At 38.3% G+C, this 17984-nt stretch overlaps 1 protein-coding gene across 1 annotated transcript in view; it reads left to right on the forward strand.

Annotated features, from left to right (window-relative positions):
• Window positions 1–17984, forward strand: part of STAC (SH3 and cysteine rich domain) — a 270571-nt gene that overhangs the window by 244173 nt on the left and 8414 nt on the right. Inside the window, exons 9-10 of the mRNA XM_007945680.1 lie at window positions 7506–7557; window positions 7644–7781. Coding sequence (XP_007943871.1) covers window positions 7506–7557; window positions 7644–7781 — 190 coding nt within the window. The remainder of the gene's footprint in view (window positions 1–7505; window positions 7558–7643; window positions 7782–17984) is intronic.

Consider the following 17984-nt stretch of genomic DNA (forward strand, 5'->3'; position numbering starts at 1 on the left):
TTTGTTAGGTGGGGAATAATTTTTGTTTAAAAAAAAAATATATATATATATATATATATATATACCAAAGATTATTAGTGGTTACCAGTAATAAGAGGGAGGGGGAAGGGAGAAGTTTTTGTTTGGGGGGCACTGAGTTTATGCCAATGGTGGTGGAATATTTTGGTAAAGGACAACAATAATGATGGCACAACATGAAAAAATGTAATCAATGTCCCTGAGCTGTAAATATGGAAGTCGTTATGTTGACAAATGTCTTGTGTATGTTTTCACCACAATAAAAGTATTGAGAGAGAAAAAAGAAGACACTGAACTCACAGCCAGTTCATTCAAGAGCATGAGGATGTTCACAGTGAACTGATTATATTAATTGTCCAAATTCTTTACCCCTCCCTCGCTGTATGCAAACCCTTTGCCATGTCACTTTGCAATCTGTCTCATTACAGATGTGGAGTCCACCATTCCATTCCTTGACTTGCTTTGGCCAATAAGCTGAGGCTGAAGTGACAATGCATCTGTTCTGACCTAGGCCTTTAAGTGTGTTTGTCATTCCACTTGAACTTTTACCATTGCCATCAATGTCCAAACAGGCCCACTGAAGTATGAGAAACTTGGTGCCGTGTCAACCCAGTCATCCTAGCCAACATCCAGCTAATGCTCAGGCATTTGAGTGAGTGGGGTTCTATAGTTTTATTATGCAGCATTATTGTGGCAATGAATAACTGATGTAGAGTCCCAAAGTGTAATACCACATTATCACTTATAATGAGCAATAGGCAGCAATGTTTTTTGACTCCAGAATTAAATCAAGACCTGTACATTAAAGAATGGAAAACTGGGCCTGAGGAGGGCTCTCATGTGATCATAGAAGCCTGAGAGAGAAGAAGAATCAAGTTGAGACAACTCTGAATCTCTCAAACTGGAATAAAGGAAAGGGAAAAGGCAGCTGTACTTAGGAAGTATACTGACCCATCTCACCAAGATTAATAAATCACTCCTTGTGTAGCAAGTAGGTTAGCAGTAGGAGGCCCCAGCCTGCTTGCATGCTATACTTTCAAGCATCTAAAAAGCAAAATTTGACAATTGATACACCCTGTCCTCTCAAACAGAGCCCATAATCAGTTCTCTCACTGGGGAGGGAAACCCACTTCAATACAGACATGCATAATAGTAGAGAAATGCACCCAGCTGTTCATACCCATCCAACTCAGTTTCGTTCATTAATACAAAGAAAATGAAAACATACCATAAGTTGGAGAAAACCCCTTAGTGTGAAGGAGAAATAACAAGATAACAAACAGACTATTCTTGGAGAAAATAAATAATTCAGTAAAGAGAAGAAATATTGTTTGAAAAATATAATATCCTCAGTAAGATCTATTACAATATTGAATCCATAGTAGAAAATGATGGATGTAGAAAGGAAATTTTCAGAATATAATTCTTGGAAATTAATTTTTTTCTTAAAAATTTCTCAATATTATGCCAAGTGATAGAAGAGATTTGTCTGAACACAAAATATGTGATTAGGAAAGTAAAACCAAGAAGAATTTTAAGAACATAGAGAAAAAAAAAAGAGATGGGAAATGTATAAGAAAGAGAAAAGTTGTGTAGGATTGACCCAGAAGGTTCAACGGGAGTTGACTGGATGTTCTACATGGATAGAAGAAAGAAAATGGATAGGAGAAAGCAATGAAAGAAATCATAGTCAAATTTTCCCAAAGTGAAAAATAATCAGTCTTCAGATTGTAAAGTCTCCTATAAATTCCGAATAGGAGGAAATACACACACATCCACACATGTATGCACACACACACACCTGAACATGAGAGTCAAACAAAAAGTGGCAGAGTAGCAGTAAGAGTAGCGATCAAAAAGAGTACCAATAAGAAAAATACTTAAGTCTTAAATTAAACCCAAGTAATTATTATTATTTTTTTTTTTCAATTGTGATTTGGGTGGAAGTTTACAGAGCAAATTAATTTTCCTTGCAGCACTTCACACACATTTTGTTTCATGACACTGACTGCAATCCCCACAATGGAACAGCTCTCTTCCCACTTTATCCAGTTGTCACCTCTTCACTGTGTCCTTTTTTCCTATGCATGCCTGCCCTCTGAGTTATCTCCCTGTACAAATACTGCCCTTCTGCTCACCCATGATTGATCTTTCTAAGGAGTGTATCTACCTGGTGGAAATGTTTGCCCTATATTCCTGTCTATTGTTTGGCTGAAAGCCACAGGAATGAGTTCAATTCCAGGAATGAAGGGTAACTAGGGGCCAAACTCTAGCAGGTTTCACCAGGCTTTATCAGACCAGTAAGCCTGGTAGGGTTTTTTTTGTTTTGCTTTGTTTTTTGATGATTTTGAGTTTTGTTCCATACTGTTCTCTCACTCTACCCAGAATCTCCTGCACTGATCCCTTTCCAAGTGGTTGATAGTGGTAGTGACGCACCATCTAGTTCTCCTGGTCTCATGATCATACACGCTGAGGTTCAAATGGTCCACTGGTTCCTTGGACTAATTGTTTCCATGCGTCTTTGTTTTTTTATTTTCTTTTGTTTTGTTTTTTCATTTTTGTTTGCTCCAGACAAGGAGAGAGCAGTTGTTGCATCTAGATTGCTGCTTGCAAGCTTTTAAGACCCCAGTCGCTACTCACCAAAGTAAGATGTGGAAGAATATTTTTGTGCAGTATGTTATACCAACTGAGCTTGATGTCCCCTGTGACCATGGTCCCAAGCCTACAGGTCCAGCAACTCACTCCATCAGGGTGATTGACTGTGGCTAAGAAGTTATCGTAACTTTGCCCCTGTTACTTGTATTTATATGGACATTCTTACAGTGCTTAAAAATACATATGTAGGAATATTGTCTGCCAACCTTATATATGGTCAGTTATATTCCCTTTTGCCTAGACATACCTGATCATTCAGCCTGTCTACCAATCTATTTAACCATAGATTAATGTTTGTTATCCCTGATAACTCAGTACTGTATATGTGAAAGGGTTTATCTTTGTTTTCTGTATCTCTCGTGCACCTCTCTGTGTCTTCCTTTTCCTTAGTGTTGTTGTGTTGGTCAGTCAACCTGGTATATTGCCTTTCCCTTCACACATATCAATACTTGCTAAATAGGTTAAGAAACAAGTAAACTCAAGTAATTCTTGAATATTGAATATACCATAGACTGCTAGTTGTTGTTGTAAGGTGCTATTGAGTCATTTCTGACTCAAGCGACCCTATGCACAGCAGAACGAAACACCGCCTGGTCCTACACCAGCTCCATGATCCTTGCTATATTTAAGCCCATCACCATAGCCACTGTGTCAATCCATCCCATTGAAGGCCTTCCCCTCTTTTATCAACCTTCCACCTTACCAAGCATGACATCCTTCTCCAGGGAATGGTCCCTTCTGATAACATGACCAAAGTAGGTGAGGCGAAGTCTGGCCATTCTTTCTTCCAAGGAGCATTCTGGCTGCACTTCCTCCAGGACAGATTTGTTATATCTTTCAGCAGTCCATGATACTCCCAGCATTCTTCACCAGCACCACAACTCAAAAGCATCAACTTTTATTTGGTCTTCTTTATTCATTGTCCAATTCTCACATGCATATGAGATGATTGAAAATACCATGGCTTGTGTCAGACTCACCGTAGTCCTCAAGGAGGCATCTTTGTTCTTCAGCACTTGAAAGAAGTCCTTTGCAGCCAATTTGCCCAGTACAATACATCATCTGATATCCTGACTGCTGCTTCCATTGGCATCGATTGTAGAACCAAGCAATGTGAAGTCTTTGACAACTTCAATCTTTTCTCCATTTATCGTGATGATGCTTATGGTCCAGTTGTGAGGATTTTTATTTTCTTTATATTGAGATATAATCCATACTGCAGACTATAGTCTTCAATCTTCATCAGTAAGTGCTTCAAGTCATCCTCACTTTCAGCAAGCAAAGTTGTGTCATCAGTGTATCACAGGTTGTTAATGATTCTTCTTCCAATCCTGATGCCACACTCTTCTTCATATAGTCCTTTGCTCAGCATGTAGATTGAATAAGTATGGTGAAAGCATACAACCCTGACGCACTCCCTTCTTGATTTTAAATCATGCACTGTCCCCTTGTTCTGTTCAAACAACAGTCTCCTGGTCAACGGACAGGTTCCTCATGAGTCTTAAACACAATTAAGTGTCCTGGAATTCCCATTCATCTCAATGTTATCCAAAATTTGTTATGATCCACACAATCAAATGTTTTTGCACAGTCAATAAAACACAAGTAAATATCTTTCTGGTATTCTTTGCTTTCAGCCAATATCCATCTGACATTAGCAATGATATTCCTCTTTTCACATTCTCTTCTGAATCCATCTTGCATTTCTGGAAGTTCTCTGTCAATATATTTCTGCAACCATTTTTGAATTATCTTCAGTAAGATTTTACTTGCACGCGATATTAATGGTATTGTTTGATAATTTCCACATTCTGTGGGATCATCTTTCTTTGGAATGGGTACAAATATGGATCTCTTCCAGTCAGTTGGCCAGGTAGCTCTCTTCCAAATCTTCTGGCATAACCAAGTGAGTGCCTCCAGTGGGGCATCCATTTGTTGAAACATCTCAATGGGTATTCCATCAATTCCTGGAGCCTTGTTCTTCACCAGTTCCTTCAGTGCAGCTTCGACTTGTTCCTTCAAAACCATTGGTTCTTGATCATATGCCACCTCCTGAAATGGATGAAGATAGACTGGTTCTTTTTGGTATAATGACTCTGTGTATTCCTTCCATCTCCTTTTGACGTTTCCTGCATCATTCAATATTTTGTCCATAGAATTTTTCAATATTGCAACTTGAGGCTTAGATTTGTTTCTCAGTTCTTTCAGCTTGAGAAATGCTGAGTGTGTTCTTCCCTTTTGGTTTTCTAACTCCAGGTCTTTGCACATTTCATTATAGTAATTAGCTTTGTCTGCTTGAGCTGCTCTTTGAAATTGTCTGTTCAGCTCTTTTATCTTGTCATTTCTTCCATTTGCTTTAGCTACTCTCCACTCGAGGGAAATTTTCAGAGTCTCTTCTGACATCCATTTTGGTCTTTCTTTCTCATCTTTTTAATGACCTCTTATTTTCTTCATGGATGATATTCTTGATGTCATCCCATAATTCTTCTGGTTTTCAGTCATTGGTCTTCATTGCATCGAATGTGTTCTTTAGATGGTCTCTAAATTCAGGAGGGATATATTCAAGGTCATATGTTGGCTCTTGTGGACTTGTTTTAATTGTCTTCAAGTTGAACTTATGTATGACCAGTTCATGGTCTGTTCAATAATCAGTTCCTGGCCTTGTTTTGGCTCCAGATATTGAGCTTCTCCATTGCCTCTTGCCACAGATGTAGTCAGTCTGATTCCTGTGTTCTCTGTCTGGTGAAGTCCATCTATATAACCACCATTTGTGTTGTTGAGAAAAAGATATTTGCAATGAATAAGTCATTGATCTTGCAAAATTCTGTCATGAGATCTCCAGTATTATTTCTGTCACCAAGGCTAAATTTTCCAACTACTGGTGATTCTTCTTTGTTTCCAACTTTTGCATTGCAGTCACCAGTGATAATTAACATATCTTGATTGCATGTTCAGTCGATTTCAGACTGCAGAAGTTGATAAAAATCTTTAATTTCTTCATCTTTGGTTTTGGTGGTTGGTGCATAAATTTGAATAATCATAGTATTAACTGGTCTTCCTTGTAGGCATATGGATATTGTCTTATCACTGACAGCATTGTACTTCAGGACAGATCTTGAAACATCCTTTGTGATGATGAATGCCATGTCATCCCTCTTCAAACTGTCATTCCCAAGATGTGGATCCTTATGGTTGTCTGATTCCAAATGGCCAAAAACGGTCCATTTCAGCTCATGAATGCCTAAGATATCAATCTTTATGTGCTCCATATCATTTTTGACAACTTCCAATTTTCCTAGATTCATAGTTCCTACATTACATGTTCCAATTATTAATGGATGTTTACAGCTGTTTCTCCTCAGTTTGAGTCGTGCCACATTAGCAAATGGAGGTCTTAAAAGCTTTACTTCATCCATATCATTAAGGTTGCTTCTACTCTGATGAGGCAGCTCTTTCCCACTCATATTTTGAGTGACTTCTAACCTAAGGGGCTGGTCTTCCTGCATGTATCAGACAATGTGTCACTGCTATTCATAAAGTTGTCCAGTAGTGTATCAGATAGTGTTTCTCTGCTATTCATAAAGTTTTCCCAGGCCAATTCTTTGAGAAATGGATGGCCTCTTCCTGCTTCCTAGTCTGTCTCAGTCTGTAAGCTGTGTTGAAACCTGTGCATTATGTGCAACCCTGCTGGCATTTGAGACACCGGTGGCACAGCCTCAAGCCTCACAGCAACATGCAAGCCCCACAGGATGACAAACTGACAGACAAGTTTGTCTTCCTTACCTGTTTGAAACTTCTCCACCCTCCCCTTACCTGGATCCCACAGCTTTATCGTCTCTAGCTTTTCCCCTTCTACCTCTCTCTTGGGTGTGGGGCCTGTCTGCCTCCCCTTAACTGGATTCTCATAGACTGCTAGAACAAATCTGTCTTGAAGTACACCTGGAATGTTCTTAGAAGCAAGAATGGCCAGACTTCATCTCTTGTACTTTGGTCATGTTGTCTGAAGGGAACAATCCCTGGAGCAGGATATCATGCTTGGTAAAGTACAAGGTCAGAGAAAAAGGAAAGACTTTCAACAAAATGGATTGACATAGTGGCTGCAACGATTAACTGAAGTGTGACAATTGTGAGGATGGTACAGGACGAGGCAATGTTTTGTTCTGTTCTACATGAGTTCACTATGAGTCAGAAGTGACTCAATGGCACCTAAACAACAGTAATAATCCTTGATGAATGATATGTGTATATGTGTATTAATCTAGAACTAAAATTCCAGATTATACTAATGTAAAAGATGATGGGCAAGGAAAGTAGAGATAAGTAAAACTGTGGCAAGTTTCTAGAAGGTTTGGAAAAATACAGATGATAACTAAATCTAGATGTCAAAAGTACACAAAAGACAAAAAAGCAAAATGCATATACATATCTACATATAATCTACAAATGTTAAGTACATAGAGAAGGACCTAGCACAATACATAGAAAGCCTTTAGCAATGATCACCTCTGAGCAGAACATGAAGGGAGGCTTGCACCTTGTAACTCAGCAATTTCCAAATTTTTGAATTTTATATAATATAAATGTGATTATTTAAAATCACATGTATAGAAATAAAGCTAAAGATTATTTTTTAAAAATACAGCCTGAAAATTAAGTTTGTTCCCAATGTATAACAAGGCTATTGTCATGAATAGGAAGAACTGGTAAAAATCATTTCTATTTCTTTTAGGATTGTTTGAATAAATGAAGAACTATTACTTCTGACTTTTAATTATCATTTTATTCTTTTTTTCCCCTCCTCCACATCCCAATTCTTCCTTTCTTAATTTTAGACCAGGAGACATGATTACTCTTTTAGAGGATTCCAATGAAGACTGGTGGAAAGTAGGTATTTTCCTTTAAAAAAAAATCAGTAACTCTAATTGCAATAAATGCTACAATTGTAAATGCGTGCCTCCTTTTCCTTTTAGGGGAAAATTCAAGACAGGATTGGCTTCTTTCCAGCCAACTTTGTTCAGAGAGTAGAACAAGATGAGAAGATTTTTAGATGTGTTAGAACCTTCATTGGGTGTAAGGAACAGGGACAGATAACACTGAAAGAGAATCAGGTGAGTAAAGCAAACAAACACATACAAAGTTTGACCAAAATGTTACAGTCATTTTAATATATATGAATTCACCTTGGGAAGAGATATACTTATTCCAATGACGTTAGTGTACCAGAATCAAAACACGCAAAACCAAAATTTTAGGAAGCTCAATTGGTAGTATTTGTGCACAAGAGGAAATGTAAATAACATCATGGTGGTAGGATGAGGAGATCTGGTCCCCAAACTTTCTTCTGTGTACCATTGGTCTCTGATGTGGGTAGCTAGTCTAGTGGAGTTTATATTGGTGTCTACCACTCTTTCGTTAATACTTTCTGATGTTTTTGAGATACCTTGCTGTTATTTGTGTGTCTGTATCCCATGGTTCATAGTGTTTGCCTCCAGTGAAAAAGGCCCCTCAGAGGTCTCCTTGTACCAGCTCTCAGCCTTTGCTTGTTCACTGAAACCCATGATACCTTCACTTGACTCCATCAGACATGGGTAAGACATGGCAAACCAGGTCACTATCTCAGGCCCATGCCCTGCACATATCTTTACATCTAATGTAACACTTGTCTGGAACCATCTTGTTCCAGTACCATGCTCCACGTGGAGTTCTCTATGATGCTGTCAATTTTCTGAGGATTAAGGACTGAACCCCCTGTATCCATATATCTTTAAGCTACTTGCTTCTTGCTCCTCCACCTGCCCCCTGGAATGTTAACATGGACAGATGGAACACTCACAGCTCAGTCTTTGTTCTACTCTCCCTCTCTCTGTTGTAATCTAGCAAACAGAAGGTCTCTTACTTCTCCTTCTTCTCTGAATGCAACTGCCATCATGTCATGCCCTGTATTATCACTTCACTATCTAAGAGTGAAATAATATGCCCAGCCAATTTTCTCAAGATATATATGGAGAAGATTTTAGAAATTAGAAATATATTTTCTCTCCCAATAAAGCTTCATAATGGCTTCAATTTTCAATGTTGGAAGTCAAAAGGAGAATACTGTCTCTTTCTCTGCCTGCATTCATGCTGTAGTAATTCTAATACTCCCCATGGCAGTGAATGTCTCTGGTTGAATCTATTGCATCTCACCCTATGAGGAATTACAAAATGAAATCTGCATTAATATATTTACTATTTACCCCTGTTCAATAGAATTGCCTAGAGCACATCTTGAATGATTCTTTATGAGTTGCCTTCAAGGGCAGTTACTAATTCCCACAAGAAAATCGGTCATTACTTTATATCTGATATGTAACCAAAAAAAAAAAAAAAATCATCCAAATTGATCAATCATTTTATATGCCACAATTGGCTCCAAATGATTTTTTTTTTATCGTTTTCAAAATAACAAATGCACCCTCAAAGAATAAAGTTTAAACTTTTCTTTATAATGATTTAAAGGAATCTCTGAAAGAAAGAATTTAAAGAAAAATTAGAATCTAAAGGAGAAGCATTATAAACCTCCCTTATATTCAAAGAAGTAAAAATGAGAAACCAGTGAGTTTCCCTATATTTTTAACAAAGATGAGGGTGGGTTCAGTGAAACTGGTATTTTCATAAATACTACGATACATTGGCTCACTCATTTTAGATAGTGATTAGGTATTAAGAGCCATGAAATTGCTCACCACCATGAGAGCAATAGTTTCATTTCTTATAATGTAACCTAAGACTGTCATCTAAAATACAGGAGGAAAACTGTATATAAAAAAGACATCATCATAGCAGTATTCATGATGAGAATTAGGAACAAATGCACAAAAATGAGGTGATTGAATCAACAAAAAATACTTTCCTCAATGGAGTATGAGGGACCAAGGCCAGGTTTGATGGTATTATGATAATATTATGTACAGAATATTGCAATTCAGATCCAGGTCCCAGTCACCTGTCCCCCAGAGTAAGCACAATGGGAAAGCTGCAAAAGGGGCTGCAGCCTTGATTTCAATATTGGAACCATAGCATACCAGACAGAGCATCAGACATGACCTAGGATCCTTAAAGTCCTCCTCACCACAATGCAACCACTGCCACTGCTAAGAGCCAGTGTGAATCTCAGAATCCTACAGCACCCAGATGTCTCATGAGAGAACAATAGAGAAGAAAAGAACTCAACAAACTCACTGCCCTCAAGTGGAATCCGACTCATAGCGACCCCTCCTTGGGTTTCCAAGGCAGTATCATTACTGAAGTAGTTTTCCCAACCTTTCTTCCAAGAGAAGAAAGGAGGAAGCTTTAATGTTATTGCTGTTGTTGCTAGTCGCTATCAAGTTGGCTCTGACTCATGGTGACCTTATGTATAACAGATAGTGACAAACCCCTGATACATATAGCCCAATCAGATTTCTTCCCTTTGGGGAAGTGAGGAAAGGACAAGGAGAAAGGAGCAGAGATCTCCAAATATTATGTTGCCATCTTAAATGACAATTTTATGAACAAAGAAGGGGTAAGTTAAAAGTTGATTTAATGTGGTGACAATATAAACAGAAGAGAGAAAGAGAAATAATTGGAAGGGTCATTTAAGGGTTTTTATTACTTCTCTATTTAAATGATGTCCCTACTATTAAAAAAAAATAATAATAAGTAAAGTTAAAATTACTCAATCTTATCTTTTGAATCAGTAACTTAAAGGTACATAGTGTTGCTGTAGGAGCTCTGGTGACGTAGTGTCTAAGGCATTTGACTGCTAACCAGAACGTTGGCAGTTCAAACCCACCAGCCACTCCACAGAAGGAAGACTGGGCAATTTCTTCTGTAAATATTTACTGCCTCAGAAATCCAAAGGGGGTGGCTATGAGTCAGAATCAACTCAATGGCAGTGAGTTTGGTTTTGGTTTAGTGTTGCTGTGTTCTGGGTCTCAGCTTTACATTTGCATGTAAATACACACACACACACACACACATACACATACACACAAGAATACCACCCCATCTGACTATTGCTATCTCTAATTACAGTATCTAATTACAGTAAAAAACTCATTGCTGTTGAGTTGTTCCCCACTAAGTACTGCTTATATAGAAGCTCTGATGGTGTAGTGCCTAAGGCATTTGACTGCTAACCAGAAGGCTAGCTGTTCAAATCCACCAGCCACTCCTGGGAAGGAAGACTGTGCATTCTGCTTCTGTAAAGATACTCCCTTGGAAACCGAAGGAGGGATTACTACGAGTAGGGACCAACTCAACGGCAGTGAGTTTGTTTTTTTTGTTTTGTTTTTGGCTATTGCTTATATAAATACAAGTACCCTTAGAAGCATATGCCATCTAATGATTTTTTATTATTAAAATCACTAATATCCTTATGAGGAGCTCTGGTGGCGTAGTGCCTAAGGCACTTTACTACTAACCAGAAGGCTGGCAGTTCAAACCCACCAGCCACTCCTCGGAAGGAAAGTTGGGCAATCTACTTCCATAGTGATACCGCCTCAGAAACCCAGGGAGGGGTCGCTATGAGTTGGGTCCAACTCGATGGCATATAACAACAACAATATCCTTATGAAATTGGGTCACTGAACTGTATGGTTTTATGCTATTTTTATAAGTTTTTTGCTTCATTTTGATTATTTGATATTGCCATTTTTCCCTTCCATAAACCTTGTTTACAAGATTCTCCCACTTTGGAACAGTCTACATTTTGAAGAGCAGATCACTAGCCAACAGTGTGCTGACTTGAAGTATGCCTTGCCTAAGGTCTCCTGATCCTTCTCTTCCCACCCAAAGTTGCTCATTCTCCCTGGAGCTGTTATTACCCAACTCATTATTTACCACCATGCTCCCTACCTATGAAGAGTCCCCTTTAATGACAGCACCCCAGAGGCACACACCACTCCCTTGTCTCTGGAAAACTGCACACATTTGCACACCCCTCTCTCTCATAAAAATACATGATGTTACTTTTTGAATTGTGATGATCTGTTTTTGGATCTTTTTCTTGAGAGAGAACCTTTTATCTCCACCCCTTGGTTCACAGAGAAGGAAAGAACAACTGCCTTGTACCTTGTTGCAAAAATAGTATGATCGTCATTATTAGTCATTATTTTACAATGCCATATGTGCATATTATATTATATTTATAAAGCTTATATGTCTCCATCAATATTGTATTTGAGGTTCCACAGCTACCTTGTGAATTTTCTATGTTATTGATGATTTCTCTTTTATAAATGAGGAAACAAAGACTCAGGAAACCTAGAAAGTGACCAGATTGGAATTAAACCACAGGTCTGCAAACTCCAAGGCAATGCCTCCCACTGAGTCAGTCTCTGGACACTATGGAATGAACTGAATAGTAAAGAAACATTTACGTAGCTTGACTCCCTGGGAAGACAAGCATCATAAAAGAGTCCTTCCTTAATAGAGGGCACATTCTTGCTAACCTAGTCTACTTACAAAGTGATTCTTGACTCCAGTCAATCGAATCATCACTATCAAACTGATACTCTGTCTTTAATGCCACACACACCTCACAAAGCAAATGGGTGCTTATCCCAACTTGGATCCATGCCAACACTTTGAACTTCTCTAAGTTTACCCTTTCTGTTCCAAAAATATGGAAAGTCTTCAAGTGAAATAAATTTGGAAAGGATTATCATCTTTCTTGGCTAAGTATTATTAAAGAATCTTCCTAGTGTATTTTATTTATTTTTTTCTCAGATTAATCTTGTGCTTCCCCATTTGAGATTAAACATTCTTCTCATGTTATTACAATACAAATCAGTGTAACCAGAAAGCAAATTAAAATTTGCTCAAGTTGATCAATTTCCAGGAACACAGCAGATGCTCAATGACTCCTACTAACTCCTTGGGCTTATTCTCCATGGAAAAATCTTTTCTGGAAGCAGGCTCTTCAGCCCCAATTCTACCCCCTCATAGTTGAACTGACCATCTGTTGGAGTGAGGGAGGGATGAAGCATCTTTACAACTAGTCATTTCCAAGACACAATATTCCTGGTAAAAAATAGCCATGTATATAGTAGAGCTAACAGGAGGCAAAGTTATGAAAACTTCTTAGCCATAACTAAACACCTTGAGTGAGTGGGTCACTAGGTCTGTGGGCTCAGGACCAGAGTAATGGAGGACATCAAAGTCAATTGGCATGATATCATCCACAAAGACATTGTTCTACATCCTACTTTGATGAGTAGTGAGTGGGATCTTAAGGCTTTCAAGCAGCCATCTAAGGTGCAACTATTGGTCTCTCCTAGTCCAGAGCAAAGAGGGTGAAGAAAAGCAGGGTCACATGGAAACATTTAGTCCAAGGAACTAGTGGACCATGTGAATTCTAGCCTCCACAACCCTGAGACAAGAGGAACTGCATGGTGCTCAGGTACCACTGCCAACCACCCAGAAAGAGATCATGATAGTAGATCCTGAATAGACTGGGAGAAAAATGTAGAACAAAATTCAAGAAAAAAGACCAAGATTACTTGTCTGATAGAAACTGGTGGAATCCTCAAAGACTATGGCCTTTAGTCACCCTTCAAGCCCAGAACTGAGCTTACCCACATGGTTCAGTTTTCAGCCAAACAATAGATGTGACAAGAGGTGAATAATAACACCAGGGAGGTGTGAACTCCTTAAAACAATCAATATAGAAGATCAAAAGGGCAGCATTTGCCCAGAGTTAAAGCTCAGAAGGCAGGAATGGATAGGAAGGATAGTGAAAGGGAAATGGTAATCACAGGGAGGAAGTGGGAAGAGTGCTGTTACATTGTAGGGATTGCAATGAAAGTCACAAAACAAAATGTGTATGAATTATTGAATGGAAAAACCAATTTACTGTTTAACCTTACCACAACTCACAACAAAAGGTTAAAAAAAAAAAAAAAAGACACAATACACATGAACCCAGAACCAACAAGGTCTGCCCATAATTGTTTAGGAGAACGCCATAACCCTCAATATTGTCCAGCCTACTGCTTCATGAAGTGTGGTCTTTGGACCACCTGAGTCAGAGTCACCTGAAAGCTTGTTGAAAATGCAGATGCATGGACCCCACCCCTCCTACTCAATCTGAGCCTCTCAGGGTAAAGGTAGGGAATCAGTATATTTTACAACTACCCAGTATTCTGATAAAAGCTAAAGTTTAAGAATGACCTTCATTTCTATTATCTCACTTTAAGTCTTATATTCGTTCTGTGACAACTAAATACATTTTATTTCCAATTATAGACACGGATAAACAAAAGACATTGTGGTCTCTTCCCCTCACATAAATTTTCTATTTTCAATCTTTATCATCAATGTACCAACCAAAGAAAAATGTCAGCCGCTTGAAAGAAAATTCACTTTTTAAAAGATTTACTATTAAGACCACTTTACCCATTGCCATCTTGTCAATTCTGATTCATACTGACAGGCAGTAAATCTTTACAGAGCAGACTGTCTCATCGTTCTCCCGCAGAATTGCTGGTGTATTTCAACTACCGGCCTTTTGGTTGGCAGCCAAATGCTTTAACCACAATGTCACAGAGCTCCTAGTCTCCACTTTACCAAACCAAACTCACTGCCATCGAGTCCATTTCAACTCAGTGACCCCATTGGGTTTCCAAGGCAGTATTTCTATGGAAGTGGATTGCCTAGTCTTCCTTCTGCAGAATGGCTGATGGTTTTGAACCACTAACCTTCTGGTTAGCAATCAAATACCTTACGTACTACACCACCAGAACTCCTTAGTCTCCACTTTTGTATCCTAAATTGCTTTAGGTGTAGAATTTTAAAATTGTTTATTAGATGAGGCAAAGAAAACAAAGACCAAGATTACTTGTCTGATAGAAACTGGTGGAATCCTCAAAGATTCTGTCAAGTCTGCTCTGTCTCATAGAGACCCTCAGTATCTCTACAGAAGTAGATTGCCCAGTCTTCCTTCCAAGGAGTGGCTGGTGGGTTTGAACCCCCAGCCTTCTGGTTAGCAGTCAAATGCCTTAGGCACTACACCACCAGGGAGGAGAGTATAATGTAGTGAGACTCCCTGTGTAGCACAAATAGTTAACATACTCGGCTGCTATCTGAAAGGTTGGAAGTTCGAGTCCACCCAGAGGCCCTTCAGAAGAAAGGCCTGGTGCTCTACTTCCAAAATGTGAGCCACTGGAATCCCTGTAGAGCACAGTTCTACTCTAATATGCGTAGGGCTGCTACGAGTTGTGATCAGCTTAACGGCAACTAGTTTAAAACATGAAAAGAATGTGGATTCTAGAGTTATACAGAAACAGATCCAAATCTTGTGCAGTTTTGGCAGAATCACCTCTGAATGTCCAGGTTTTCATCTCCCACTTGAGCTGGATGTGAGGCTTAAATGTGATCACCTGTGTCAAGCCCCAGGGTAGTACCCGGCACACCATAGGTGTTTAACAAAAGTTATTTCCTTTTCTGACATCACCATTCAGAGTCAAGCCTAAATAAGCAATTCATCTGCAATGGCCAATGACACTTCAGATTACCTAGTAACCACCAGAAAATAGCCACTATGATATTTATAATTAAAAATATAGTAAGACAAATGATCAGTTAGCAGGGAAATGGAAGAAAGCTGATTCTGAAAATAAATGCAATGCATCTCTTTATGGTTAAATCACATTTCTGCCTCTGGGGTTTATTTGTCTCACAATTATTGTATTATATTTCCACAGAGCTCTTGTTTCCAAATAGAATTTAGTTATTCATTTGTTGTAAACACAGCTAGAGTTTGCAGTGACACAAAAGTATATTCTCCTCATTTTTAAATTTTTTTTAAATACTTATTCAACTTTAAACACCATAAAAATATTTCATTAAATTCCTCCATATTTCCATTGTCCCCATAAAACTATTTTCATTTCTTCTTATATTCTATCCAAGATTTAAAAAGTCACAAGTAATTTTTAAATTACAAAACTAAACTACATTTATTATGGAGAATATTTGGAAAATGGAAAAAAAAAAACTATAAAGAAGAAAATACAGATCTCAAGTAATTCAACTATCAAGCTGTCATCAACCAAAACATTTGATGTCATTTCTACCAGACTTCTTTTCATTCATATTTTGATACTATATCCTATTTAGTTTCCCAACATTTTTCTTTAACTTAGGTCACTAAATGTTTCTCAAAACACAACTTTTTTAATAATTTATTATGTTTTAGGTGAAAGTTTACATAGCAAATTAGGTTCCTATTTAGTAATTTTGGGAGCTCTGGTAGCATAGTGGCTAAGGCACTTGACTGCTAACCAGACGGCTGGCGGTTCAAACCCACTAGCCACTCCTCGGAAGGAAGGTTGGGCAATCCTACTTCCATAGTGATACTGCCTCGGAAACCCAAGCAGGGGTCGCTATGAGTCAGGTCTGATGCAAATTGTTCTGTGACATTGATTACAGTTTTCACAGTGTGTCAGCATTCTCATTATTTCCATTCTCTTTGTTCTGTTTCCATTGATCTAGCTTGCCTGTCCCTCCTTGCCTTCTCTGATTTTTGCTTTTCATTAAATATTGACTGTTTGATTTCATATAGCTGATTATTTAAGGAAACACATTACTAATGAGTGACATTGTTTATTTTTTAAGCCAATCTATTACTTGGCTAAAAGGTGACCTCTGCCTACTTCTTCTGGTCTCACATTAGAAGAAGCCATGGTTCATGTGGGCTATTAGCTCTGTGGACTAGTCTCTTCTTTGAGTCTTTAGTTTTCTTCTTTCTCTTTTGCTCCAGATAAGTAGAGACCAATAGTTGTATCTCAGATGGCCAGTCACAAGCTTTTAAGACCCCATATGCTACTTACCAAACTAGGATGGAGAACATTATTTTATGAACTATGTTATGCCAATTGACTGAGTTGTCTCATCAGTGTATGGCTCTAAGCCTTTTAACCCAGTAAACCAACCTATGAGGTGTTTAGATATGTCTAGGAGGTCTCTATAACTGTAAAGGCCTCTCTGTGCTTTATTATATTTATGAATATGTATGCAGCACACTAAAATATGTATATAAATATGCTTTCAGATATATCTATATATGCTGCACAACAATATGCATGTCTGTACACATATGCTTTCCTATACACATATGTTGTTGTTGTTATGTGCCTTCGAGTTGAACCTGACTCATAGCAACCCCTCCTTGGGTTTCTGAGGTGGTATCACTACAGTAGATTTCCCAACCTTCCTTCTGAGGAGTAGTTGGTGGGTTTGAACCCCCAGCCTTCTGGTTAGCAGTCACGTGCCTTAGGCACTATGTTACCAGAGCTCCCTATACATGCATACATATATACCTATGTAGCCACACTCATATTTTTTGGTTGTTATTACTGTTCTTGCAAAACTGTATATGTTACATTATTTACAGAAGTTGTCCCTTATTCTTGTGTACTTCTTAGTGTCTTTGTTTGCCTTGGTAAAGTTGTGTAGACGTCACTCATATTGGGAATTGCCTATCCCATCACCCCAAATAACAAATGTTTACTATCTAGAAAGTGATTCACCCTCACTCCCCATCCCATCCCTAGTAACCATCAAAGAACATTTCTTTCTGTGTGCATACCTATTTTTGAGTCAAAGATAAGGAAATTGAAGATTTTTGCCAACTTCTACAGTCTGAAATTGACTGAACATGCAATCAAGATGGCTATCACTGGTGACTAGAATGCAAAAGTTGAAAACAAAGAAGAATCACCAGTAGTTGGAAAATAAGGCCTTGGTGTTAGAAATAATGCTGAAGATCACATGATAGAATTTTGCAAGAGCAGCTATCTATTCATTGCAAATACTTTTTCAACAACACAAACAGTGGCTACACACATGGACTTCACCAGATGGAGTACACAGGAATCAGATCAACTACATCCATGGGAAGATGTGATGGAGAAGCTTAGTATTTTCGGCCAAAACAAGGCCAGGAGCTGACTGTGGGACAGATCATAAGTTGCTCATGTGCAAGTTCAAGTTGAAGCTGAATACAATTAAAAGAAATCCAAAAGAGCCAAAATATGACCTTGATTATATCCCTCCTGAATTTAGAGACCATCAAAAGAATAGATTTGATGCATTGAGTAGCAATGACCCAATACCAGAGGAATTGGGGGATGACATCAAGAACATCATCCATGAAGAAAACAAAAGGTCATTAAAAAGACAGGAAAGGAAGAAAAGACCAACGTGGATTTCAGAAGAGACTCTGAAACTTGTCTTTGAATGGAGAATAATGCAACTCAACACACTGCCACCAAGTCAATCCATCTCAT

Source organism: Orycteropus afer, unplaced genomic scaffold (assembly GCF_000298275.1).
Source record: "Orycteropus afer afer isolate SDZICR_OR568_19922 unplaced genomic scaffold, OryAfe1.0 scaffold00142, whole genome shotgun sequence".
NCBI classification, from domain to species: Eukaryota; Metazoa; Chordata; class Mammalia; order Tubulidentata; family Orycteropodidae; genus Orycteropus; species Orycteropus afer.